We start from the raw sequence: 27,871 nt of genomic DNA on the forward strand, positions 1-27,871 counted from the left end.
GCGTGTCTGCATGTATGTGTGTGTGTGTGTGTGCATGCATGTGTGTTTTGGTGTGTGTTTGCGTGTGTGTGTTTTTTTTAGTGTGTCTGTTTGTGTCCGTGTGTGTGTGTGTGTGTGTGTGTGTGTGTGTGCCTCTGTGTGTGAGAAAAGACAGACAATATATAATGTTTTTTATGTCTGGGGAAAAGTGCTGTGTCATGCTATAAAGACTATCACAACATTACGTTACATCTCATTTAGCTTACACTTTTATCCAAAGCAACTTCCAATTGCTATATATGTCAGAGGTAACACGGCTCAAAGTGGGCTTCGAACCTGGGTCTCCCAATCCAAGGGCATGTGTCATAAAAGAAAAAAGAAAAGGCAAAAAAACAGTAAAGAAAACAAATTGCTATAGGGATTTAGTGTTTTGCTTAAGGACACATCGGTTAATGTAGCAGAGTGAGATTTGAACCCAAGAAGTCCTATCATTAGCTGAAAGAGCTGAACATTTTAAAAGGTGAATGGTTTTAATAGCTGAACGTATGCAGAAGTTACGGAGAGCCAAAATAAAACGTGAATAGCTGAATTGCTAAAGCTAAACTGGTTGAGTAGCTTAAATCCGTAAGAATAAGTTGAAGTAGTGAGAATAGTTGAAAAAGGGAAATAACATCTTGGTCAGGGACACATTGACAGATGTACCACAGTGGGATTTGAACCCGTGTCTCCCACACCAAAGCCATACAACATATCCACTATGCTAAAATTGGTATAGCTGACTGGAGTTCCTTCAGCTCTAATAAAGCCTTTCTTTGATCTGTCATTACCACACCTGCTGTTAATATGTCACCTGTGGCACGCTACAGTTATTCAGAGACAGATTTTTTTGAAAAAGGGGACATTGTAAGGATTGGAAAAGATGTAGAACATTGTGAGGTCTGAGTATATTTTCTAACTGATAATGACTCACAAATGCAGAAATGTCTGAAAAGGCTGAAAGACTGATGATGCTGTCTGTGAAAGTGTTGTCATGGTGACGAGTCTTTATAAACATCCTTTGATCAGTTAAAGACCGTGTCACTTGCTGTTAAACTGCACCACACCTGTTAATGCTAATGAGTGAGAGACAGTGTGAGAGAACCCTTCAAACAAGCCTTAATAAATCCACAACAGTACATGCTATCGAAACAACGACTTCACCGTTAGAGACACATGACCTTTGTGAACGTATTCATGTAAAATTTATGTTGATAAACTTAAAAATGTGGGCATATCAGCGATTTAAAAAAAGTGGTTCGCTCTGCGTTTCGCTGGGAAATGTGGAGGACGTTTAACATGGCCGTGAATGGAGGGAGATGTGGAACTCTTGTCATTTGGAAGCTCATCGAGCCAAACGTATAAGGCATATCGCAAAACTGAGCACATTGTCTGAAACTAGACAAAAATACCTACGTTTACGACAAGTAGATATTGTGGGCATGAGAGCAATTTATAGAGAAGGGACAAAGATAATGTTTTAAGGCGCTGCACTCTAGTGTATGACATCATCCACTCTAGCAGACGCCACACACACTCACTAGAAACGCAGAAAAATCCTGAAATGATCACTAAACTTAAACAGCTTTTTCACAAAAACTGTAAAAAATATCAAACTGAAAAGCCATAGCCTAATACCTGAAGTTTTCATGAACATTTTAAAGTTTGTTTGGCGTCAGTAGGTGAAAGTATAGAGGGGCTGAACATTTTGAAGAAGATTTGAAGGATTTGAAGCATGCTCTTATTGATTTCAATGTTAGAAAAAAAAGTGTTAAAAAGCTTAATATTTTAAAAAGTATAAATAGTAGAAAAAAAGTTGAAGGAGTCCCATTATTAGCTGAAATAGCTGAACATTTTAAAAGTTGAATGGTTTTAATAGCTCAACATATGCAGAAGTTACGGAGAGCCAAAAAACATACGGAAGAGGGAATAAAAACAAGAAACAGAAACAGACAAACAGACAGAGACAGACAGACCGAGACAGAGAGAAACAAACAGAGAGACATGGACAGACAGAGAGAGACAGAGACAGGGAGAAACAGAAACAGACAGACAGAGAGACAGAGACAGGGAGAAACAGAAACAGACAGACAGAGACAGGGAGAAACAGAGACAGAGACAGACAGAGAGAGACAGAGAGAAACAAACAGAGAGACATGGACAGACAGAGAGAGACAGAGACAGACAGAGAGAAACAAACAGACAGACAAAGAGACAGAGAGAGACAGAGACAGACAGAGAGAGACAGAGACAGACAGAGAAAGACAGAGAGACAGAGACAGACAGAGAGACAGAGACAAACAGAGACAGAGACAGACAGAGAGAGAGACGGAGAGAGAGACAGAGACAGACAGAGAGAAACAAACAGACAGAGAAAGACAGAGACAGGGAGAAACAGAGACAGAGAGACAGACAGAGAGAGAGAGAGAGAGAGAGAGACAGACAGAGACAGAGAGACAGAGACAGACAGACAGACAGACAGAGACAGACACAGAGACAGAGAGACATAGACAGACAGAGAGAGATAGAGACAGACAGAGAGAGACAGACAGAGACAGACAGACAGAGAGAGACAGAGAGAAACAAACAGAGAGACATGGACAGACAGAGAGAGACAGAGACAGACAGACAGAGAGAAACAAACAGACAGACAAAGAGACAGAGAGAGACAGAGACAGGGAGAAACAGAGACAGAGACAGACAGAGAAAGACAGAGAGACAGAGACAGACAGAGAGACAGAGACAAACAGAGACAGAGACAGACAGAGAGAGAGACAGAGAGACAGACAGAGACAGACAGAGAGAAACAAACAGACAGAGAAAGACAGAGACAGGGAGAAACAGAGACAGAGAGACAGACAGAGAGAGAGAGAGAGAGAGAGAGACAGACAGAGACAGAGAGACAGAGACAGACAGACAGACAGACAGAGACAGACACAGAGACAGAGAGACATAGACAGACAGAGAGAGATAGAGACAGACAGAGAGAGACAGACAGAGACAGACAGACAGAGAGACAGAGACAGACAGACAGAGAGACAGAGAGAGACAGAGAGAGAGACAAACAGACAGACAGAGAGAGACAGAGACAGGGAGAAACAGAGACAGAGAGAGACAGAGACAGACAGAGAGAGACAGAGACAGACAGACAGACAGAGACAGACAAAGAGAGACAGAGACAGTCAGACAGAAGTGGAACGCAAAAGATGTAGACTAATGTTCATATTACTGCCTGTAGTATTCAATTCAACTGTCTGTGAAAGTGTTGTCATGGTAACGAATGACCAGTGAAAACACCCTTTGAAGTCTGTGATGAGATCTCTTTGATCTTTAATCAGGTTAACGACCACCTGCTGAAACTGTCACCTGTGCCCCACTGGAGCTATTCAAAGACACAGAGCAAGCTCTCAAATAAAGCCTCAGACTGCTAAAACGATAAGGGGTATCGGTGAAATGATGTAATCGTGACCACCACAAGGCCTTTGTGAACGTATCCGTGTAAAATTTATGTTGATAAACTTAAAAATGTGGGCATATCAGCGATTTAAAAAAGTGGTTCGCTCTGCGTTTCGCTGGGAAATGTGGAGGACATTTAACATGGCCGTGAATGGAGGGAGATGTGGAACTCTTGTCATTTGGAAGCTCACGGAGCCAAAAGTATAAGGCATATCGCAAAACTGAAACTAGACAAGAATACCTACGTTTTGATGTATAAATTGTGTATGACAAGTAGATATTGTGGGCGTGAGAGCAATTTATAGAGAGGGGACAAAGATATTTTTTTTAACGTTCTGTGCTCTGGCGATGACATCATCCACTCTAGCAGACGCCACACACACTCACTAGAAACGCAGAAAAATCCTGAAATGATCACTAAACTTAAACAGCTTTTTCACAAAAACTGTAAAAGATATCAAACTGAAAAGCCATAGCCGGATTGCTGAATATTTTGTGAACATTTTAAAGTTTGTTTGGCGTCTGTAGGTGAAAGTATGAAGGAGCTGAAATATTTTAAGGATTTGAAGCATGCTCTCATTGACTTCAATGTTAAAAAAAAGTCATAAAAAGCTTAATATTTTAAAAAGTATAAATAGTAGAAAAAAAGTTGAAGAAGTCCCCTCATTAGCTGAAAGAGCTGAACATTCAAAAGTTGAATGGTTTTAATAGCTGAACGTATGCAGAAGTTACAGAGAGTTGCTGTTGAACAGCATTCACACTAAAAATAAAGAAAGAACAGAATAACAATAGTTGGAATGCTGTTGAACAGCATTCCCACTAATTATCCAGGAACCATGTTTCACTTCTCAAACATATAAGAGCTTTCCTCCAGCTCTGTTTGTCAACAACACGCTCACTTCCGTTGTCACTTAGGTATTTGTGTTGTAGCTTTTGCGTTTGTGTTGTAGCTTTTGTAGTTGTGTTTAAGCTTTTGTGTTTGTGTTGTGGCTTTTGTATTTGTGTTGAACCGTCTCGGCCACCGTATCTGTCAACAGAGTAAACAAAGCATGATTAGAATGCTAAAACTCTGCTAGCCAGTGACAGCATTTGTATTAGCACCATCAGCACAGGTTGATACTTCCAGGCTATCACAACATCTGAAGCCCCTCTTCATGGCTTCCTTTTCTTTTTGTTTATGGCCTTGAAATTTCTAAACCTTGTCCTTTGCTGGATAACCTAGGTAATTTGGTATTGATTGACATGTTAAAACTTGGAATTTATTATTATTAGAATATGACAGAATATACACAATATTCATTCAAGTTATCTGACTTTTAGACTGGCATGTGCATGGATTGATGCTATGTTTAGGTTTATACTGTATATAGTGACATGCAAATACAAGCACACCCACACTGTCAGTCACTGTTCTGTCATAGAGCAAGATCAAAAACCTCTTGTGTATTGCATTTTGAGGTGTCTTATTTGGTGACATGGTCAAGGCCTCTGTGAGCTGAAATGTTTGCGTGTTCCAAATGCAAGCCAAAGTTCTGTACGTCCTTTAAAACGTTGCAACACAGAAACAGCTAGCATAACAACATCTGAATCCAAAGTACAAATAAATTTTGTCGGATGGCCGTGGACCACGGACAAACATCTTGCTGGGAGCCTCCTCATGACAGCATGGAGGACAAATCCTGGAGAGGTGGTTGGCATATAACTGCATTAACATCTTCGGTAAGAAAATAAAACATTTACAAGTAATTGTTAATAAGCAATCAAATGTATGCAACAGAACTCGTTATTTTACATGTTAGCAGAATCTGCTTTTTTGCAGTGCTCATATTATGCTCATTTTCAGGTTCATAATTGTATTTAGAGGTCAATATCAAAATAGGTTTACATGGTTTAATAAAAAAAAAAAAAAAACATATTTTTGTTGTACTGCACATTGCTGCAGCTCCTCTTTTCACCTTGTGTGTTGAGCTCTCTGTTTTAGCTACCAGGTGAGGCATCTCACTTCTGTACCATCTTTGTTCGGAGTCGCACATGCGCAGTAGCTAGGTAAGGACTACTAGCCAGTCAGAAGCAAAGTATGAGGCGTGCCATGCTAGCAGCTAGGTGAGCACTATAACGTGTGTTACAAGTGACGCACCTTCGTCACGGAAGTAAAGGCTGGACGACAATAGCAGCAGTTTGTGAACAGTGTTTTCTGTTGAAGATGGTAAGTGCCTTTGGGGTGGACTTTGGGCTTTTTTACTTTGTAAACCTATAACATGCACACAAAAGATATATAACACAATAAAGGAAAGGGGAAAAGCCAAAAAGCATAATATGAGCACTTTAAAGTTTATTTGTGTGCTAAAAGTGTGATTCAGATACCTGTTTCTCTAGCAATGGGAGTGAAGAGAGAAGAAAAAAAAAAACTGTAATCCGTTTACTGTGGATGACTGCAACTGATGATGATTTTCACATTTAGTTGGGCATATATCATGGTTAGTAAACAACCCAGAGTTCTGCCAAAGTTAGTATCACTTTAACTGTGAATAGAGGTTACCGGTGACCCTGAACTTTATCAAGCAATATCTCTGTCAATTGTATTGCTAATGCACCGATGGAATACTGAAGATCTTGCCATTCCAGCACAAAGCAAGGGGGTGAAGTTTGACCCTGAAGAGACCATGCTCCTTTTATTTGGTTTTTGCATTTTTCTCAAATTAAAACTTTTAAAAAGCACCCTGAAAAAAAAACATGTATATAGTCATTTGACATCTGATCTAATCAGCTTGAACATACCTTGGCTATCACCAAGAGTAATAAACTCTGTTCTCTGCAACACTCTTTTTAGGGGTCAGATTTGCAGTGCCTTGATATCTATATCAAACATAAAAACCTACATCTGTGCCAAATGTGTTGCTGTTATCGCAAAATGCACTATTGTTAAATACAATTTGTTATTAATATTTAAACCTAGCTGCCCCACTCTCAGTTAAGGATCTGAATAGGCTAGCCTACTTCTTCCAACACTGATAGTAGGCCTAGTGACTCTTAAAACGAGTGGGGTGTGTAAGCTATTTATCGCACAATTGTAACGTCTTAATTGAAACTTTAGTGTGCTGAAAGATGCAGAGTTGCTTCTTCCTCATGTCTTCTTTTCTCTGATATTCTTCCTGCATCAGTAAAGACACCAGTCACCTTTTATGTGTTTACAAAGAGGGTGGGCCAGTCAGATTCCAGTACGAGCCGTGGACCCGCCCATGCCTCTAGAATCTACTTCCTCCCCGTTGTTCCCGTTACTACGGCGACTGTTCAGCACCGTCACCGGTTGGCGGAGCCACTCAAGTGATGTCAGGAATTCCTCTCCCTGTAGGGCTCAGTGTGACTGTCAAGCCTCAGACACTGCTCGGAGGAAGCTGCACGTACATACACGTGAGCAGTCATCTACCATGTTTGCTGACGGTGTTTTCATCTGAACCCCGCTCCGCTGCTGGAGGTGATGCGTCTGTGTGGTTGTGGAAAAGAAGTTAAGGTTTAATGACAAAACTTAGAAAAGAGAACATGGTCAACTGCATCTCCATCTGCATTTCCTGCTCATAAACACCAGATCAGAGATCTGTACTGCTACAAACCAGGCCGACTTGAATGTAAGTGTGTTGTGAATGAGAACTATAGTCTATTACCCTTGCACTACAGCACTACGACTCATTTGCTGCTGAAAGTTATTGTAGTAGATGTATTGTCAAGATAATGAGACAAAGTGAAAGTGATATTGATGAAGTAAATTAGGCCAATTAGGGAATATTTCTAGCTAGACTAGTTTAAAAACGTTGGCAAAAAGTTGTATTTGTCACAAGTTTTGAGCAAAAGACATAAGAATAAATTAGGAAATGTCTTACTGTATTTTCTATGACCTTTTCAAAACGAGTCTGCTGACAGATGCAGTGTTGGTTATCTTTTATCTTGAATCTTTAGAAAAAATGTTGGGGAAACAAAGAATTTGTATCTTTGAGTTGACTTGCATTTACCTTTGCTAATATGTGCACCATAACTGTACTTATTAATTTTATCTGCCCTAAATTCTAGTTTTGTTTCCTCATGTTTTTGTCCTGTATCAGTTGGTATACACAGAATTTTCTGTGGATATTATGTCACTTTTTGTCTGATGAAAGTGACCTGCAGTGTTCAGAAAACTCTATTTAATGCGTATTGGGGTGAGACATTACATGAAAAGGGTTCATCTAAAGGTGAGGTTATTTGTGAGAACATTTCTGATTCAAGCAGATGCATACAAGCACATTTTGAGCAGATATGGCAGGTTTTTTTATACACAATATAAATTCAGTTGGGGAAAAATCACCTGCATTAACATCATATGCCAACAAGAACCTATGTGGTTAGCGCTGTGGAGGTAGGTCTGGCAATGCGAGACTGTACACTGATACCAAACAAAAGGTAATTTATTGTGTGTTTAAAGGATAAGGATATATAAATGAAAGAACTTGCAGGTGGACAGGTTTGGAATGATTCACTAAAACAACTGGTTCAACTTGCTGGGCACTGGTTCAAACCTTTTAAGCAAAAATCACAACGCTCTGAAACGTTCACAGCCATATGACAAACTTCACATGATATAGGCACCGAGGGCTGCAGAAGGAACCACAAAACATCTTTTCATGCTCTTTGCCAACCCCAGTGTTTGGTTCCCATCACACTTTTACATATACAGTGACTATTTATTGCAGTGTATTTCTCAGCAGAACTTATTGTATCAGTTTTCTGTTTTGTGATTCTGTGGCCCTACTGGGCTATCTGTATTAAATATCGTAATTGGCCACATTCTCTGGGCAGTCAGTCTGCAGCCCACACAGCCTGGCTGACCTTGTCACGCGGGGCTTTGCCGTAGAAGGGATCAGTGACAGTGTACGGACACACTGGCAGCTCAGATGTCTGCTCCCGAGCTCCTGGGGCTGCTGGCAGTTCGTCTTTAAATAGATAAGCACTTAAGTTGTATGCCAGAGAGGGGCCCTGACCTCGGAAAAAGGTGATTTCTCAAGTCTATCTGTGTCTCAGAGGGTGATTCAGCAAAACACTGCTCTTCTCTAATAGTTCTCTGGGTTGAGGAAAGACAGAACAGGCCGATTACTGTTTCATTCTTCCTTTTGCCACTGAGAATTTAGCTAAAATGTCAGCTTGGAAGTCTTTTTCTTGAAGAAAAAAAGCTTGAAGCATCTCAGAAAAAATAAACTGTAGCCAACTGTATCACCAATGCAGCAGATCAGATTGTTGCAACTGTGTGACAATGTTTAATGTTTTTAAGAGTGCTTAAACGAATAATCGGTTTAGTCGTTTCTGCAACATTTCTAATTAGAATAGAATCATTTAAATTATTTTTCAAGTAGAAACTGGCAACAATTCATTGGTTTGCTTGTCTTTTTAGATTCATAGATTCATTCAATTCATATATTTGGGCTTTGGACTGTTGGTTGGACACAACAAGCAGGTTCAAAACATCACTTTGAGCCCCTTGGAAATGGTGATGGCATTTTTCTGTATTTTCTGACAATTTACAGCCCAAATTAATAATTAATTAATCAAGAGGATAATCAGCAGATTAATCAATAATGAAAATAATTGTTAGTTTCAGTGATTACATCTGATCAGATCTCTGGAGTATTCAAATGTAATCAGATCTCAGATCTTCAGAAGCTAATAACAAGCCAGTTTAAAAAAAAAAAAAAAAAGTACCCCCTCGGTGAATATCTCTAGTCATATATTTGCAGGCTATTGTTACACATCTAAAATGTATTTGTGATTAATATAATTTTGCTGTTTTCTCTCCATAAGATCCGCCATGTTCTCTGATGCACTAGAAGCAGTGGGGCGGGTGGAGGGCCTGCCGCTGTCCTCCCCGCAACCGCTACCAGAGCTAGTGGACGAGGAAGCAGAGGCATCAGTGGAGAGGGGGCCAAAGAGTCGAGGTCGCTACCGGAAAAGCCTGCAGCTTTTAAAGCCCTTCAGGATAACACATAAGTAAATGAATGAATGAATGAATGAATGAAGACATTTATTTCAGACATATCACAAATAAACCAAACAAAACATCAAAGAAATGTACAAATAAGTTAAATAAGCAAAACATTCAATAAACAATAAGAAACATTAACCAACATAGACATGTCTGAAAAGGAGTAGGATGAAGTATAGTGTACTTTAACTTCCCTCCCTGACCCTTAGTACTGTGGAACACTCCCATGTAACTATATACAATTTGGTGTTTTGAATGTACAATCCATATACAGATATATCGACATTCATACATATACGTACATACACATACATATATGTACATACATTTACATACATACATACATACTCTTTACACAAATATATTGACATATACATATTGGGGGTGGCAGTAGCTCAGTCCGTAGGGAGTTGAGTTGGGAACCAGAGGGTCACTGGTTCAAGTCCCTGTACGGACCGAAATACAGAGGTGGGCTGGTAGCTGGAGAGGTGCCAGCTCACTCTGACATTTCTCCGTTAGTGCATGTAAAAGGTGTATTTCAGTCCTGTGTGTAGTTTGTAATAACAACAGAGTGTAAATTTTAATTTCCCCATTGGGGATCAATAAAGAGTATAAATTATAAGAATTACATACACTCACACATAATATAATAACCCTAAAATATTTTACTACATTTCTCTAACTTCTAATATAAATACGTTATTACCACATATTTAGATCTTATTTATATTTATCACATTTATCTATATAATATATATACCGCAAGCCCTTCTTTTCCTATATCTTTTGAAAATAGTTGCTTTCTACTGTTTTTTGAACTGGATTTGGACATTGCTTTAGTTCTGTACTCAGACCATTCCACAATTATTTTAATTTTTTTTAAATTTTTAAAAATGTTTAAATTTTTTTGATTATTTTTTTGGGCTTTAATATGACAGGGCAGTTAGGTGAGAAAGGGGAGAGAGAGGGGGAAGACATGCAGGAAAATCGTCACAGGCATAAACCTCCAAGTATATGTGTGCCTGCTCTACCCACTGAACCAACCCGGCCACACTTCCACAATTTCACACTACTGATTGTAATGCACTGACTTTTTATAGTCGTGCAAACCACTAGAACCTTGAAATTAAACTTATCCATTAAATTATAACCCCCTTCTCTATCAAAAAATAACTTCTGAATATTACCTGTTAGTAGTCTGTTTCTTGCTTTATACATGATAAATAAAATTATATTTAAGTTCATGTGGCAACTCTCTGACATTGGGCCAAATAAAGGCAGATGTTTTAGGCTGGCACATCGACAGATACCCATTTAAAGACACATAGACACAAAAGTCCACACTTGTTGTGTTTGCTGCTTCATGTGCTGAGTTAAGGAGTAGCAGGGGGCCATGATAAGGGATGGGAACCCATCCCCCCAGCAATAGACAGCACCATGTTTAAACATATGCCGACTGATACACTGCCCCTGAACTTTTTTTTTTCTTTTCGCTGCTCTTTCAGATTTCTGTGAAGAGCATGCAAATTACTGTTCAAACACTGCAGGCATGATTCACCTTTCATTGACTCTGCCGAGCAAAGGCGCCTCTTCTTTCTCAGTGGCCTATGTGGACCGGCTCCCCCAACATAGCACCTCTGTGTATGCTTGCACGTTTAGACATCTCACCCATTTCCACATCTTCTCCTCTATTCCAGGCACCAGCACCCAGTCGATAACGCCGGCCTCTTCTCATTTATGACTCTGCACTGGCTCTCCCCACTGGCACTGAAGGCCTTCAAGGCATCCAGCTTGTCTATAGATGATGTGTGGGGACTGTCTTGCCATGAAGCCTCTGAGATCAACTGCCAAAGGTGAGGTAACTATGGCACTGCTGAGGTTTGCCTGATGAAAGTGCCCTGCGGTGTTTAGAAAAATTCAATTTGATGCTGAAACACAGTATTGGGGTGAGACATTAGGTGAAAAGGGTTTGACTAAAGGTGAGGTCATTTGTGGTTAGTTATGGTTATCAGTTATTTGCGAATTGTCAAATTTCTGATCTAAGCAGATACATCATTTTGAGCAGGAAAAAGGCGGTGGCAGAAAGGCAGTGCTTTGTTACACGCTGTATGTAATTTGTTGGGGAAAATTCATCTACATCAACATCATATGCCAACAAGATTATGTGTGCACTGAAAAAAGGTGATTATGTGTACACTGAAAAAAGATAATTCAGTGTATTGTTCCTCTTTAAAGGATAAGTCTAGTGATACTCACTCACTAAACAAATCCCATGTAAAGACCAAACCCACACAATTAATTGATTCTTACAAGTATCGCATGACTAGCTACAGGCTGATACTGTGTATTCCTCTGTGCCATAGACTTCCATTGATGCCCCAAAACTTTTAAAAACACACTAATGAGCAACACCATTGCAGTAAGGGACATGTTTCTTCATTGCCATGAACACTGAACACCATAGGCACTGTAGTTTGCTTCTAGTCAATCCCATTTACAGTGTACTGCTGACATAAATAACTCTCTACCACACCAACACAGCAACCAAAAATAATCTTAAACAAATGTACTATTGACCCCAGCTATTTTAGGATATTACTGAGTCTTCTGAAACATATATTTAAGTATATATTTGTGACACATTGTTATAGCTCCAGACAGGCTGGGGAAGGCGAAAAGAGCTGAGAGACTGACTAACATAGAGTAGAGTTGGTTATGGCCTTTGTTGACAATAAGAAAAGTATAGAATATTGCAAACAGTGGACTGCACATGGCATCTTTATTATATGCTCAGAGGCTCAGACACCAAGATATATACTACCACACCTGTGCTGGAATGCTGCTGTCTTTTCAGTTAGTTTGCTCTAACTTGATTAAACTCATCTTTTGTGTCTCAGGATTAGCCATTGAATCTGCATGGTTGATTTTGTAAGTGAGCGGTGTAAATCCTCCTACTAATTTGCAAATAATTTAATTACTAATCAATCATCATCATCATGTTTAAAGCAAACAAGACTACTGTTAACAATGAGGCGAAGACACGCATTGAGCTCAGGCTCGGACACGGGAAGGGTAGAGTAGGTGCAGCGGGACAAGGAGGCATTTCATTGGTTCTTTCCAAGCGGACCGCAAGGCAGTGATTGGTGGATGTTTTTAGCATTATAGGAGCTACAGATGACAGATCTTTTTTGCTCTTTTTTCAGGGCCCATAAATTATGTTCAAGCACCTAATTGAGCTTTTTGTATCAGGGCATATTCAGGTAAACTGATCTGCATTACACTGCTTTGCTTTCACCCGGGGATTATTTTTCTTTTTTTGAACAAATATTGAGAAACCTTTGCTTTCCCTGCGAAAGTGAGCAAGTTCAAAGTCTTTCTTTACCAATACAGGAACGTTGTGCTGGCATGAGTGTCTGCTAAGAATAGCAGGGATTAGAGATTACAGTGAGAGTTAGTGCCTGACTTTATTGGCTATGTCATTAACTCTTCTACCTGTGATGCACTGTCTCCCTGTCACATTTATTAGCGGTCATTGACTGGATCCAGGCTGGAGCAGACAATGAGATAAAAGTCACAGTTTGCGTGCCAAACCACAGCCTGAGAGATGCATTGTAGTAATGCACTAATTCTATTAATGAACAATAAAGACTCATAATAAGCTTATTAGGGGGCATTTAGTGTTTACTGCTAACTAAAAAGAAAACCAATGTTTTTTCCATTACTCACGTGCTGTCAAGTCATGGCACCATGACTTGGCAATATAGAGGAGAGTGGCTATTTGAGGAAGATCACTCTTTTATCTGGTGACAACTGTGTGGGTTGTAAATGACCAGTTCTGTTAAAAGGCTCTGGCTCACGGCCTGGAGGTTTAGTGCTGCTGCTTTGTGTGTGCTAAAGAGCACATAAAAGGGAAGCAGCAGAGGAGCACAAAGCTATCACATTGGTGCGGGTGGGCGATGGTGTGCATGAGCGCTGCAGAGTCTCTGGAGACGGGAGATCTGTATTTTGTGTTTACATAGCAAAAACAGTTATGCAATGGAAAAGCAGGGATGATGGCGAGAGGGGGAAAAGCACCCTGGGAGAGTTGACACTTGTTGGTGCTCAGTGAGGTGCGAATCTTGAACGCTATGTCCTGGGCAACACACTCTTGAAACATCAGCTTTGCTTGCCATCTGGCAAACTGAGACGATGACTGTTAGAAACATTTCAGCCATGTTTAAAAGCAAATCATTCCTCCTTTGGATCCCACACTGTTGCTCTCATTTCCATTTATGTGTGTTACCACGCACACACGTATCGTGGAGTTTTTAAATCTTTGAAATTATGTTAATTATGATACAAAAAACTATAAATACACATGACTTTGGTTTTGGGCTGGGCAATATGAACCAAAAATCATATCTCTGTATTTTTTAGGCTAAATGGAGAAACACAATATATATCTCGGTATTTTCTACGAAATGGGCTAAATGTTCAGTTGTAAGTCAAAGCCACATGTGAGATTTCACAAGCACTTTAATTAAAACAGACTCTTATCAAATGAAATGCAAAGACAGGGTATTCTTGCCTGTTTAAAAAATATACAGCTGCAAAACATGTAAATGAAAAATGACAGGCTGTCCTCTCCTTCTTAACAGTGAAACATAGTAGGCTACACAGCTATTCCTCAAAGGAGCTACGTTATTCTTATACCACGAGTTATCATTCTTAACCCAGTCGTGTTTTTCTCCAAGACACAATGAATGTTATTTTGCATTTCAACTCGTATGTTGTTTTAGGATTGAGTGCCATTTTATCTATGAAGTATACAAGCCTGTCTGTGTCTGTCTTCGCGCTGACGGACAGAGCAGAGGGAAGTCTCGGAGAGTGGAGTAGACACACATTGCTTGCTCACTTTTTTAAGCACTGGCCCGATCGGGCAACTGGTGGTTTGTATTTACTGGTCCGATGTAACTTTTTACTGGCTCCAGGGCATCGGGTATTCCTTGTTGTTGGGCCCTGTTGTGAGTGAGCGAGTCAGGCAAAAGCAACGGGAGAGTGAGGCCAGGGTTTACATGGAGTGTGTGAGAGAGATGCACTCGAATGGCTTTGCGGAAGAAATGGGTCATGTAACGCAACATCAAACTATATCGATATAAACGGAATTGTCTCATTCTATAGCTCATTTAAAAATATATTGATAGAATTTAAAACGTTGATATACCCGCCCAGCCCTACTTTGGATATACCAGTATATAGTATATAGTATATTAATATTTACCATAATGTAGGTAGGGCCTACATGTTAGTAGAATTCCTGCTCTTTCCATACATTGTTGACTGTTCCTTGCTTGGTGCATTAATTAACACAATGTGTTACTCACATAGAAGTCTCATTACCGGTGACTCAAGCTGTGCTCTGTGCAGCTATTGGGCTGCAATTAATTGCAATTTCTTAGATTCAACACCATTTGACTTCAAGTAGTAATTATAAGGCTGTGTGAGAGTCTAGTTGGTTAAATGTTCTGTCTATCTCTGATACGTTTTTAATAAAGTCATTATGCCGTAAATTACTTTCTGCAGCTGCTCTGCTGCTGCTTTATAGAGTCATTAGCAATGATGCATTTGGCCAAAAAGATATTTTACCCTCTTTGAGGGGCTTTATACTGCAATAAAGTAGTACATTAGCACATCTTTGGTAACATGTTTGGTAATACCTTTCTCAGTCTAATTATGTGATGAATCATTTATAATTGTATATTGTAGGTCACCTTTACATTATTATCTGCCTCGCTATCCTTCATTTTTCTTTAGTGATTTCCAACTGCCGTGATTGCCTGCCAGACTGTTTATATTCCCCACTGTGCTTTCGGGCAGTCTGATAAATTGGAAGTGCAACTCTACAGTTTTTAATCAACATCATTTAAGAAAAAATAGCAAATTAAGTATTCTTTTCACTCATGATAATTTTACCCTTCAAAAATGCCAACTTTTACATACAGTTAATTGTTACTATAACAGCACTTTGCATAGCATCCGTGTGCGAAAGTGGTGTAAGAGTGGAAACATTATTTTGACTAATCATTTAGAGTCATCATTCAGTAAATGAAGTTCAATAACATTGTAATGATGTTTGGTTGAGCTGTGAGTTCATATATCTTGTCATCATTTTGTGCTCCTGGTTTCTGGTTCCAGACTTGAAGCTTTGTGGCACGATGAGCTGAAAAGAAGAGGGCGAGAGGGGGCATCCCTGACAAGAGTCTTCTGGAGGTTCTGCCAAACCCGCATGCTGGTGGCCATCTTTTCCCTCCTCCTCACAATGGTGGCAGGCTTCCTTGGGCCTGTGAGTACTGTCCAAATCCTCCTTTCCCTTTATATTCCGCTGATTTGGCTAATATGTCTTTCAGCATGGTCGCTGGCTTAAAGTCCCAAGTCCGGGTGTATTTTCTGAAAATCGCTTTATCCCGTTTCACGCTGGTGTGGAAATTGAAATGAAAACATACTGGGAGATTACAAAGCCTTAGATAGTGAAACCCATATTAATGCCATAGATCAACTGGTTTGTACCCAGTCACGCTTTGGTGCAACACTTTAAATTTCCCTCCAAATAATGCCCATAGATGGCCATGAGATAACAAGAGAAGTGCAGATATTTATAAACATTCCTTATCAAAAATGTTAAATAATCACCTTTGACCAAAGGCTAATTATGTTTGATATTCCCAGTTTACGATATTACTGAGCCTATCCCATTGTTCCTTGTGCTCTAAGCTGTTTATTTTGAGGTGATGTTATGTGTACACTATGTGCTTGCTACTAGCTGCAACTAATAGCATTAACTGGATTTAGTTCTTACACAATGATGCATGTGTCTCACATTCCTGTCTGATTTATTTAGTACGTTGCTGACAAACCTGTGTTGTATATATTCTTTCTGCAGTTTATGGACTTACTTATCTTATTTTGTGTATTTGACTCCTCACAAAATGTTGTTGGTCTACTCATGTCATCTATATCAGGCCTTTAAATTAACAGCTTCTCTGTCTAACCATTCTTCCCAGTTGTCTATATTTATTTTACTCACTTGATCTTTTCTCTCTCCTCTTTGCTCCTCTTTTTATTAAAATCGTACCCTCTTCTTTTTATCCTCCTCCTCCTGTCCCACTTTATCTCTCTCCATGTCCCTGCTTTTTGTCTGTATTGTTTTCTGCTCATTTCTGTTCTTTCTTCGCTTCTCTGTTTTTAATTTACCTTGCTTTACACTCTTTTCCCCTCTCTCCGTTCCCAGGCTCTTTTGGTCAGAGCTCTGCTGGAGTATTCCCAGAGCCCAGTGAGCTACGTACCGTACGGCCTCTCTCTGGTAGCCGGGATCTTCCTCATGGAATTGATACGCTCCTGGTGTATGTCGCTCACATGGGCCGTCAACTACCGCACTGCAGCACGCCTCCGTGGGGCAGCTCTTACTTTTGCATTCAACAAGATACTCCGCCTACGAAGCACTAAAGACATCAGTCCAGGCGAGGTAGGTGATATAATCCTGGAGGGGACTCATCTCCAAATTAACTAAATCACCCCCCACTGCAGGGCACTACATGCAGATGATTGAGATGGATTTAATTTCTGCTCTTACACCATTTCTGCTTAGATCTTGACAAATCCCATAGCCTGAGGGAGGGGAGGCAGTCTAGGATTAGTCATTACACAGCTTAAGAGGAATCATTGTCAAACAAGTAAATGTGGGAATAAGGACTTTTTGTATTTGGAAAAATTGATTTTATAGTCTTAGTGGTGAGGTTACAGTGCGCCTTGTTGAAAAGATTTAGTTTATTGTAGATTTTATAATGCAATTTATAATGTAAATCATTGTCTGTCTACCTAGCTGGTCAACATCTGCTCCAGTGACGGCCAGCGGCTGTATGAAGCAGTGTCAGTGGGCTGCCTGCTGGCCGGGGGGCCCCTGGTGGGAATACTGGGTCTGTCCTACACTGCATACTTCCTGGGCCCCGCAGCTCTGCTGGGGTCAGCAATTTTTATCCTCTTCTACCCTACCATGGTACGACTTCAGCTAAAACATCTGTAACAGTGAGACAAAGGAAGTTTTGAGACTATTGTGCAATGCTGTTGTTACAACGACAGAGACAAAATACAGGATACTTTTACTGCAGGCAAAATACATTAATAAACAAAACACACCCAAACACAGACAACTGTCAGTGTTTTTAATATAATGTAAATTGCTGTCAACATCAGATGATTTATTCAGTTTCATTACAGATTTTATTAAATTCATACCAAGTAATGATCATACTCATTATAGCAGTGACAAGCTATTTAATTACAACCATTTCTAAAAGTTTTACCAAAAGTTATGATCATATGTGACAAGCAATTTCATTATAGAAATTTCTAAAAGATGTTGCTTTATTGCTGACTCATTATTTTCTGAGTGAGAACTTTCTAAAATTTGGTTAGTAGAAGACATAAGTAAAATCTTTACGTTAATTTAGACTGTTGAAGAGTACAACCAGCACTTTTTAAAAGCATCATAACTCTTTGGCTATCAATCTTCTGTCAACTTTGTAGCTGTTATTTTCAAATTACACTCAGCCTAAGTCAGAGTCTGACAGGCGGAGACCCTGGTATTGATGTGAAAGGCATTTATCACTCCGGTCACCCGGACAGGCCTGCAGCACAGCTAATGTGATTGTGTCTGCTTTCATTTCCTCTGCTGCCACTTATTTCTCTTGTCATCATTTCCTCTTTTCCTGTCTGGACAGATGCTTGCATCAAGACTGACGGCATATTTCCGCACAAAGTGTGTGGCGGTGACTGACCGGCGCGTGAGGTTGATGAACGAGATCTTGGGCTACATAAAGTTCATCAAGATGTATTGCTGGGAAGAAGCCTTTGCACAGAATATTCACAGTGAGTGGCTGTCATGATCCCCAATGACTCAGCGATATCATAATACACTGCCCATTTCATGTTTGTGGTTAGGACTGGGTAGCTTTCTAGAGATGCAAACTTTATGCAATTAAGTGCTTTATTTGGCTTTTTATTCCCAACTCACCCAGAGTAAAGGGTCACTGCATTTGTACACCTGTCACTGTGGCAAATGAGTAACTAAATGGTCAGTTTATCACCTGAAATTAGACTTATCCTCTTTGTGTTCTGGCAAGATGACCCTGACCCTAAATCCATTTTCATTAGCTTACGCCGTTTAAGTCTTACCCTGTTCCATCCTCTATAATCCAGGCCAGTGTGAATCCCTTGGCTTCAGGGTTAATTTGCAAGGTTTGGGGCCTTATGATACCTTGAATGACTGTCAAGGCTGCTCTACTTATCCATGAATTAGCGATGGCCTTTTCTCATGAGGCCCTTCCTGTACTGTAGGTTGTGGATACAAATCATTTGCCATTTTTAATCATGCTTCAAATTAGCCAGGTGGGACTCGTTTTCACTGCTGTCCTTTGATTACCTATTATAATGATAATTAATCCCATTCAACTTAATGGCCAATGAGTTCTAAGTTACAGTGTCATTCCCTTCAATTACTATTGTTGTTAAATTGATGATCATAGTGTTTTTGCCCGGGGCGTGTGACATTCGCTTTGTAATCCACGCAGAAACATACATAACATCCAAAGCAAATCCCATGGAGAATAATATGTATCAGGAGGAGGGAGTTCTCATATTTCACACACAGTGCTGCTGGGTCTGAATTAAAGATGCACAAGCTTTTTGTTCCAGTATTTGCACCCAGTGAACTGGGTGAACAAAGCAGCTAGCAGTGTGCATTTGGGAGATACAAATATGGAGGAAGGGGGGCAGGATTTGGGCATTAGACCTGTGCAGTTATCAAGGTTCAGCAGACTTTGAAGCCCTTTTCATACCACGTATGGATGTGGGGCCCTCGTCCTCCCTCTTGTATCTATTTCTGTCTACCCACTGTGTACTGGTTAGAGACTCTTATGGTGTTGTTGATTGAATGTTCACTGGAGAACCCTTTGGAAGTCACTCAACCCTAACTTCATTTTCTTTCTCTTTCTGCACGTCTTTGCCTTTTTATCATCTCTCTCTCTTATCTCCTCAACAGAGGTGCGATCAGAAGAGAGGGGGATACTGGAGAGAGCCGGGGTCATCCAGAGCCTCACAGTGGGTGTGGCTCCTGTTGTCATGGTGATAGCATGTGTGTGCACTTTCACCCTACATATGGCTTTGGGCAATGACCTTACTGCAGCTCAGGTATTTAGATATGGAAACCTATAGTCACCATGTTCACTGCATATTTTCATTTTGGATTAAAGGTGCACTATGAGTTTCTGCATGGTTTCAGCGCGATTTCATTTTTGTCTCAAATCGTAGGCATCTGTCCTTGATCCGCTAGCTGCCTGCTCCCTGAATACACTGTGAAAAAGCCCGGTCTCGGGAGACAACACAGGGGGCGTAAATGTCAAACAAACAGCCAATCACCGACAAGATGGTTGGGGGAGGGGGTGAGGGTTAGTGCATCTTTTTCACTAAAATTAAGGCTGCTGCTCTAAAAGCACCCCCTCCCCAACCATCTTGTCAGTGATTGGCTGGAACGTGGTTTGTTGTATTTTGGTGCACAGCCTGTGCCTCTAGTGTTTGTTTGACTTTTACACCCCCTGTGTTGTCTCCTGAGACCAGGCTTTTTCACAGTGTATTCAGGGGTCAGGCAGCGAGAGATGCCTGGGAAGAGAGGAGGAGAGATGCCTACGATTTGAGACAAAAATGAAAATCAAAAATGAAATCGCGCTGAAACCATGCAGGAACTCATAGTACACCTTTAATATGTCTTCACTGGAAACATGCTTGGTATATGTTTTTGCTAACCATTAAGTTCTACCAAAATTATATTAGTTATATAAAAAAAGATAATTTACATTAAATTAATATTTTTTCAATTTGAGTTGATGTGACAAGTCTTTAGCTATTATGAGCATTTATAGATTTTAAAGTCAGGTGTAGCCCCAGGTAAACATTTTTGTGAATAACTGTCTCTATCTCATCCTACCTCAGGCTTTCACTGTGGTTGCAGTTTTCAACTCCATGACCTTTTCCCTGAAAGTCACACCACTAGCTGTGAGGTCACTGTCGGAGGGTGCTGTTGCAGTCAAAAGATTTCAGGTAAGAAATATAAACTGTCAAAGTCTGTCAATCATCTCTGTCACAGAGCCACCTAAATTGCTTTAAAATTTAAAACAACGCTGGTACCTACAGTATGTCATTTAAAACGCCCAGTTTAAGTTTTGACTGTGGATACAGCATGGCAGTGCAAGCAGGTTTTACGATTCTCAGAGCCAATCAAAAGGTGCCTCTGATGCTAAAACACACCTGCCCACACCACATACTGACATTTTTGACATACTGTATTTCAAACACAAAAGTCGCATGTTAGTGAGAGATGGTTTCACAGAGCCAGCTAGGGTTAAGTAAGCAAGCGTTTCTGCCAAGGATGCACCAAAAGGCTTGAGGCATTCTGTGTTTTTACTATAATGCAGTGCAAAGTAATGAGGACAGGAAGAACTGTACCTTAAGCACAGGATGAGTAATACATGTCTCGTAACATAGCACAACCTCAAGTATGTTAAACCAAGTTTAAACAATATTTTGCTTTAACATAAGCAAAGGCAGAAACCTTGAGCTTGTTTTCATTTATTTATTTTCGTCATGCACAAAAGAAAAAGTAGTCAGTTGTCTTTACATTTAAAAAAATAATTGTGTGGTTAAAATCAAATGTTGCATAAATTAACCCACTGTGTCTGTCTCCACAGAGGCTCTTTATGATTGATGACAGAGAGGTTGTCTTGGTCAAAATGGAGGATCCTAGCAATGCAGTGGAATTTCAGGATGCAACACTGGCTTGGGAAAAGGCACGCTCTCCACCTGCAAAACCTAACCCACGTCCCAAGAAGCGAAGAGGAATGATGCGCGTGCTGCGCAGGGAGAAGCTCAGCCTGGACATTTCCACAGAGGACGGCAAAGTAAACAAGGAAGGTCCCAACGCACAAAGTCTCCTCACAAATATGGAGCAGGAGAGTCAACAAAGTACCATCTCCTCCACTCAAAGCATGCGACCTCCACTACACAAGACCCTGCACCGCATTGACCAACGCATTAAGACGGTAACACAAACAAATACATTAAGTGGATTGAAGCGTAATTTATGGTTCTGCGGCGGCTCCATGCAGAGCTTTCGCCGTAGCCTACGTAAGTGGCCTGAAGTTTATACTTGTGCGTTGGTGTGTGCGTCTAGCCGGCATGTGTGTGTGTGTGTGTGTGGTGAGTGTGTGGTAGAGCGAGGGAAAGTGAGAGAGTGATGGTGATTATCTTCGGAGCGAGTACCGACTCTAGAGTCACAGTGAGAGAAACAAAGTGTCTCCCCTGTGCTTTCTGACCATGGTGGGAAATCTATAGCAGGAAAAGTTAACCCTCTCCTTGATTGCATGTTGTTTATGGAGAAGGAGAACCAGGAAATAAGTCGGGGAAATGCAACACTACCAAGCCACGGCCAAAAGACATGCGTCTCCTCGTGTTGTTACATATTTCGAGAGGTACACGTCAAGCTACGGCGTAGGGTCGTGTACCTACGTACGTAGCCACAGCGTAGATTTTACGCAGAAGCATAAATCACGCTTAAGGCATTGAACAAACCTTTGCCTGCTTCATGTAATTCCCACAATGCCACTGTTTTTATCCCTTTTCTAGGGTTCACTGGTTGGGATCTGTGGAGGTGTCGGTAGTGGAAAAAGCTCCCTTCTGTCTGCTCTACTGGGACAGGTAAGATTGTTGAATTTAGTTTTCCCTTTAAACAGCATAGACATCAATAACAACAACAACAATGGTCTTTCTGAAACTTTTATTTTCACCCCATGCCACACAACGACCCACAATTTGAAAAGGAATTTTTCAAGGGTTTTCTCTACTTCCAGCCGTCTGGTTTTGTGTTGCAGATGACCCTGTTAGAGGGTAATGTAGCTGTCAGTGGTGGCTTCGCTTACGTTCCACAACAAGCCTGGATCCTCAATGAGTCACTGAAGGAGAATATCTTGTTTGGAAACGAGTATGACTTAGAAAAGTAAGATGAGCTACAGGATCACGATGTTATGAAGAACAAACGCAATAAAGGTTGAAACTTGCAGTATCCCTAATTCAACATCTTTCCTTATCAGATATAATGCTGTCCTGGAAGCCTGCTGCCTTCTCCCAGACCTTGCAGAGCTTCCATATGGAGATATGACTGAGGTATCTGTTGAAGTTGATGATTTTTTCTTCTTTACTCTTAGGCTATGCTGAAATTACGTGTGCAGCAGTTTTACTGTATGTAACTGTATGTGACTGTTTGCAATTTAGTGCAACCACAACTAGAGGAGAGGTTTTTTTTATGGAGCTTTGTTTTTTTACTTTCTCTTTCTAGATTGGAGAGAGAGGTGCCAACCTGAGTGGAGGGCAGCGTCAGAGAGTGAGCCTGGCACGTGCCCTCTACAGTGAGCGGCCCATACTTCTCCTGGATGACCCTCTCAGCGCTGTTGATGCTCGTGTGGGTAACCACGTCTTCCATAAAGCTATCAGGGGTGTCGCCAAAGGCAAGACGGTGCTCTTTGTAACCCACCAGCTGCAGGTAAGGGACTGTCTGAAAATTTCTAGCGATACCAAATTTTCATTCAAAATGTGTATTTTTCCCAAAGCATACAAACGAACGTATATGTACGTACATTTTGTAGTTTCAGCATTGTGTAAATATTAACAGATTAAAGTTTTCCTCTGTTTTTCTTTTTCTTTTCTAGTATCTGTCTGAGTGTGACAACATTATTCTGATGAAGGACGGGCAGATTGCCGAGCATGGCACCCATGCTCAGCTAATGGGTAAAGAGCGTGACTATGCCAGCCTATTCAACAGCACACTACAGGAGGTAAGGCCAGGGGCACATGAGGCACCAAGCCAGTTCTTTTGAGTAAGGCATCTTTACCCCGACTACACAAAAACATTGAACATTAGCTGAATAATTCATAAACCCAGAAAGGCAGGCCCAATATCTGGAAATGTTAATGCATACATGGCTTTTCATTATTTATTCATGCATTGATTTACTAGTGAGCTGCTAAAGACTCTGTCACTGATATCTCTGTTTAAATAACTTGCAGTGTGTTGTTGTTACAGCTGCTGTGATTTCTGTCATGTTTGAAAGCTCACTTTCTTACCTTACCTTTTTGTCTCCTAGAATCTGGTGAAAGAGAATTTAAAAAACAAACAGCGGAGGGCAGGTGCAGAAAAGGCTGACAGTGCTGTTGATGTTGCCAAGGTCGGACCAAAGGTGGAAAGCAAGAAAGGAGGTGAGAGACCCTGCCACTTCTCATGCTCCACGTGTAGAATAAATGCTAAACGCTTATTTTCCTTGAGAATGGTTAACATGTAACTTCTTTCTTGCATCTTTTATTCAGAACGACTGATGAAAGCTGAGGAGAAGGGCTCTGGTGCAGTCGCCTGGTCTGTATATGGTGCCTACATCAAAGCAGCAGGCGGTCCAATCATCTTCATCATCAACATCTTCCTCTTCCTCTCCACCACAGGCAGCATAGCTTTCAGTAACTGGTGGCTGAGCTACTGGATCAAGCAGGGCAAAGGGGTGAGTTTGGAGACGATTCTGCTTTACTATAATAGACGCCTCTTTTTAGTGTGTATTTAGCTCCCAAAAGAAAGATAACTACTATGCTTCAGTGAGTTGTGGCAGCAGACTGAGCATTAATCTGAATGTGCATGATTAAAAAAGTAACGGCACTATGGTAAACTTAATTAAAAACAAGCACGAGCAGTGAAGAAACAGATGTGCAGCAAAGCAGGCGTTGGCTGCTATTGAGAAATGTGCTTGAAATGGTAAACATCATTGAACTGACTGATTTTCATGTACTTTTTTTATTCCAAAGTATGCTTTTCTCAGTTTCATTAGAGGCAAAATTCCTACATGGGGAGAAATTTTATTTTTTTTTTTTCTCACTTTTGGTAATTTGTTGCAGAACACATCAATAATCTTGGTGAATGAAACGATGGCGAGCAACAGCATGAGACTCAACCCTCACATTCAGTACTATTCAACTGTTTACGTTGTTTCCATGGGAGCTGCTTTGCTGCTGAAGACAATAAGAGGGCTGGTGTTTGTGAAGGTAAGCTTCCTCAGAGATTCCCCTTCTTCTGTCACATGCTTTGTCTAATCAATCACTGATGAACTTTGAAACATAGTGGTGTTGAAAAGGAATATTAAAAGTTGATACATTATATCAGTGTTTTACAGTTAAGCAGTGCTCCTCCCTAATTGTCTTTATTGTCATTTTTTCATGCTCTCATGTTTCCAGTGGTACAATTGAAAATGCCAGTAGGCCAAATCCATTTATCTGTCCGCTACTGCCATGTCTTACAGCTTTACAACGACTGTGTGTGTGTGTGTGTGTGTGTGTGTGTCTGTGTGTCGGTGTGTGTGTGTGTGTGTGTGTGTGTGTGTGTGTGTGTGTGTGTGTGTGTGTGTTTGTGCAAGAGCGAAAGGAAGGATGTGTGTGTGTGTGTGTGTGTGTGTGTGTGTGTGTGTGTGTGTGTCAGTGCCCCTTCGGGTGTGCCTCTTTTTCAAGCTAACCCATCCTGACACTGCATTGCAGAGGTTAGGTCCCCACGTTAATGTGCCACTTGAAATTGCTAATTTTTCAAAGATGGCTAATCTTTCTTTACCCCTAGCTGTGATGAGATCTTTGGGAGTGTTGAATATTCCATTAATAGAATTAATTTGTTCTCTGCTGCCACATGTAATTTCTGTCCTATTGGTGAAATGTCTCTTGCTCATTAGGTCATGACCTTTATGTCATGCCTCCCAGAAACTCATTATAAATGAAAATTTGACAGCTTGCCTTGTGCGAGGAAAAAAATAACTACCCACCACAGTGCACATGCTTAGCATATGGTGAAGTACCAATTTCAACTGTACAGGCAAAATATGAGTGCCACTATATTTATCCATTGTGTGTTTTTGTGTTTGAGGCTGAGCACATTGACAGATGATTCCAACCGTCTGTTTATCCAAGCCGTGATTCTTTCCGTATGTTTCTTAAAGTTGTTTGTTTTCATGTCACGTCTCATGTTCAACCACGACTGTTGTTTGTGTTGACAGTGTACGATAAAGGCTGCCTCCGTGCTCCACGACAAGCTGTTCTCCCGGCTCCTCCTCAGCCCCATGCACTTTTTTGATACAACACCTCTGGGTCGTATCCTGACCCGCTTCTCCAGAGACATGGATGAGGGTGAGACTTGATTTGTCCTGACTGTGAACCTTCCCCCAAGAGAGCTCTCAGTCAGTGAAGTCGCCCTGGTTGACAAAGTGTACTGCCAAGACACAGTGTGGTTGCACATGGAGTATTTTGCTTCACGTGGCTTTCTGTTATCTACTTTACTGGTGTCTTTGCATGTTGATTTCGTGGGTTGCTGTTTTTTTGGATGGTTGGTTTTGTTTCTACAGTACGTATAATATTTTTGTATACTCCTATGTGTCTCTTTCTCTCTTTGGGGAACACAAAACACTAAACGACACTTAGGGGGACACAAAGAGAAGGTTTTCTTCACATATAAAGATGGATCCAACACCACACAGTGTGTTTCATTTACAATATGTCTCCTCTCCAAAGTTGATGTACGTCTCACCATGCAAGCTGAGATGCTGCTGCAGAACATGACCCTGGTGCTGTTTTGCTTCGGGATGATGGGACTCGTCTTCCCCTGGTTCCTGATCTGCATCTTGCCACTGGGAGCCTTCCTCTACATTGTCAACTGTATCTGCAGGTCAGACTTTCATTACTCCTGTTATTATCATTGCTATTGGCATTGAGCCTGAGATTCAAACAGACTACACATTACACTTCATCTCCCTCAGAGCCATCTGAGCAGTGTTACCGGCTACAGGTGATTAATAAGCAACAAGTGTTCAAAGTTACTTTAAGTGGCAACTAGTGACTTAAAGCTGCCTTTGTTGATTTTTGTCCACTAGGGGCAGAAAAACATCCAAATGAGCTGACACGTAACACACTGGCTCATGAAGTTAATAGGGCGGATGTGTAAGCAAACAATTGCCAGCAGACACAGAGCGACATTTGCATTTGTTTGGAGTCATTTTTAGTTCTCCGCCAAGTCCTGAGACACATATCTATGTCTTAAGCTGCTAGATGCATCTTGTAGTCTACAGTGGGTTTATTGTTTCTTCTGACAGCTTCTGCTGTAAAGGGGTTATTTGGTTTGATTTTAGCACTGTGAGTGTCCATTATTTACTTTACAAAGAGACATTTGATTAAATGTTAAATTAAAACAAGTCTCATGAACAAACAATGCTGCCTGTTAAAAGGGGCTTGGAGCATGTGGTGAATGTGATTAGCTTTGTATATTGTCTTGTACAAGCAACAGCATACATGGCAGCACAACCCATAATAATTATGAATTAGGTGATTCATACCTATTCTAATCAGTAACTTTTATTGGAGGTTACTGAAGGTAAATAACAGTGGAAGAGGTGCAATGATAATCTTTATCTGCAAGTATGGGAGTGTTATTGGTCATTGATTACATTTTTCACAGCTTCTGTTGCAGCAAATGTTGCAGGAGCGCCCTGAATTATCTGATGACTCTGCTTTAGTCATTATTTACAGTTTTGCAGCAATTGTGCGATAAAGGTGGATTCACTGTGGGGAACAACAGCTCGCTGGTATCTTGGGAAATAACCACAGTATCTTTCCTATATCTAAGAGATCAAGAACAACGCGATTCTCACTGTTATTGTTGTGCTGGTGTAAAGCCAGAAAGTACAAAAGCAAATTCTATGTGTCTAATGTTATTATACATACAAACAGTACATTTGTAGCTTTCCATCATAAGTAATGACAATTTAAATGTATGATATTTGTGTGGCAAAGCAAGTTTTTGGGGGAAACCTGCTCCCAAATCACACACAGCGTCCTCTTCCCTTGTGCAGATATGAACCACTTATTATCTTGCCTGCACATAAACTGTAATTCTTGACTTCTTTAATCAGATCTGATACCAGTTTGTCTCCTGAGGGATCAATTTAGTTATAAAATGTCTTCATTTATCTTTTAAGAGTCACTTGTAGGCAATGCAAGTGGAATTAATGTTGAACTTTGATAGACTATTAAGCACACAAGAACCAAGAGGAAGAGATCACCCTTGGCAACACTTTAAAATAATGAAATACTATATCTTACAAAGTCACGGCATCCCAGGATATGTATAGATGTTACATCAAACTGGATCTCCCATTGAAATTACCCACTTCTAAAGCAGCTTTTATTGAATTCTGAAATGAAATAGCCCAGGGCATAAACATGTTTGTCTGGATCACATCC

At 40.6% G+C, this 27,871-nt stretch overlaps 1 protein-coding gene across 4 annotated transcripts in view; it reads left to right on the top strand.

Annotated features, from left to right (window-relative positions):
• The window catches only part of wu:fb13g09 (multidrug resistance-associated protein 5), a 45,962-nt gene that overhangs the window by 10,548 nt on the left and 7,543 nt on the right, over positions 1–27,871 (top strand). Inside the window, exons 1-20 of one of the 4 annotated variants that reach the window (XR_004897412.1) lie at positions 6,742–7,097; positions 9,298–9,483; positions 11,176–11,331; positions 15,653–15,800; positions 16,746–16,979; positions 17,337–17,510; positions 18,235–18,382; positions 19,554–19,702; positions 20,501–20,608; positions 21,256–21,606; positions 22,190–22,261; positions 22,435–22,559; positions 22,654–22,726; positions 22,899–23,102; positions 23,269–23,394; positions 23,704–23,815; positions 23,924–24,108; positions 24,497–24,643; positions 25,636–25,765; positions 26,147–26,300. Coding sequence is in view for 3 of the 4 variants with exons in the window: in XM_036001442.1 (XP_035857335.1) it covers positions 9,305–9,483; positions 11,176–11,331; positions 15,653–15,800; positions 16,746–16,979; positions 17,337–17,510; positions 18,235–18,382; positions 19,554–19,702; positions 20,501–20,608; positions 21,256–21,606; positions 22,190–22,261; positions 22,435–22,559; positions 22,654–22,726; positions 22,899–23,102; positions 23,269–23,394; positions 23,704–23,815; positions 23,924–24,108; positions 24,497–24,643; positions 25,636–25,765; positions 26,147–26,300 (2,975 nt within the window). In the remaining variant the exon portion in view is untranslated. Of the gene's footprint in view, positions 1–6,741; positions 7,098–9,297; positions 9,484–11,175; positions 11,332–15,652; positions 15,801–16,745; positions 16,980–17,336; positions 17,511–18,234; positions 18,383–19,553; positions 19,703–20,500; positions 20,609–21,255; positions 21,607–22,189; positions 22,262–22,434; positions 22,560–22,653; positions 22,727–22,898; positions 23,103–23,268; positions 23,395–23,703; positions 23,816–23,923; positions 24,109–24,496; positions 24,644–25,635; positions 25,766–26,146; positions 26,301–27,871 lie in introns of those variants that run through there. The other 3 variants (XM_031303343.2, XM_036001442.1, XM_036001445.1) reach the window with 3 other exon arrangements.

The sequence above is a fragment of the Sander lucioperca genome, chromosome 1 (genome assembly GCF_008315115.2).
Source record: "Sander lucioperca isolate FBNREF2018 chromosome 1, SLUC_FBN_1.2, whole genome shotgun sequence".
NCBI lineage: Eukaryota > Metazoa > Chordata > Actinopteri > Perciformes > Percidae > Sander > Sander lucioperca.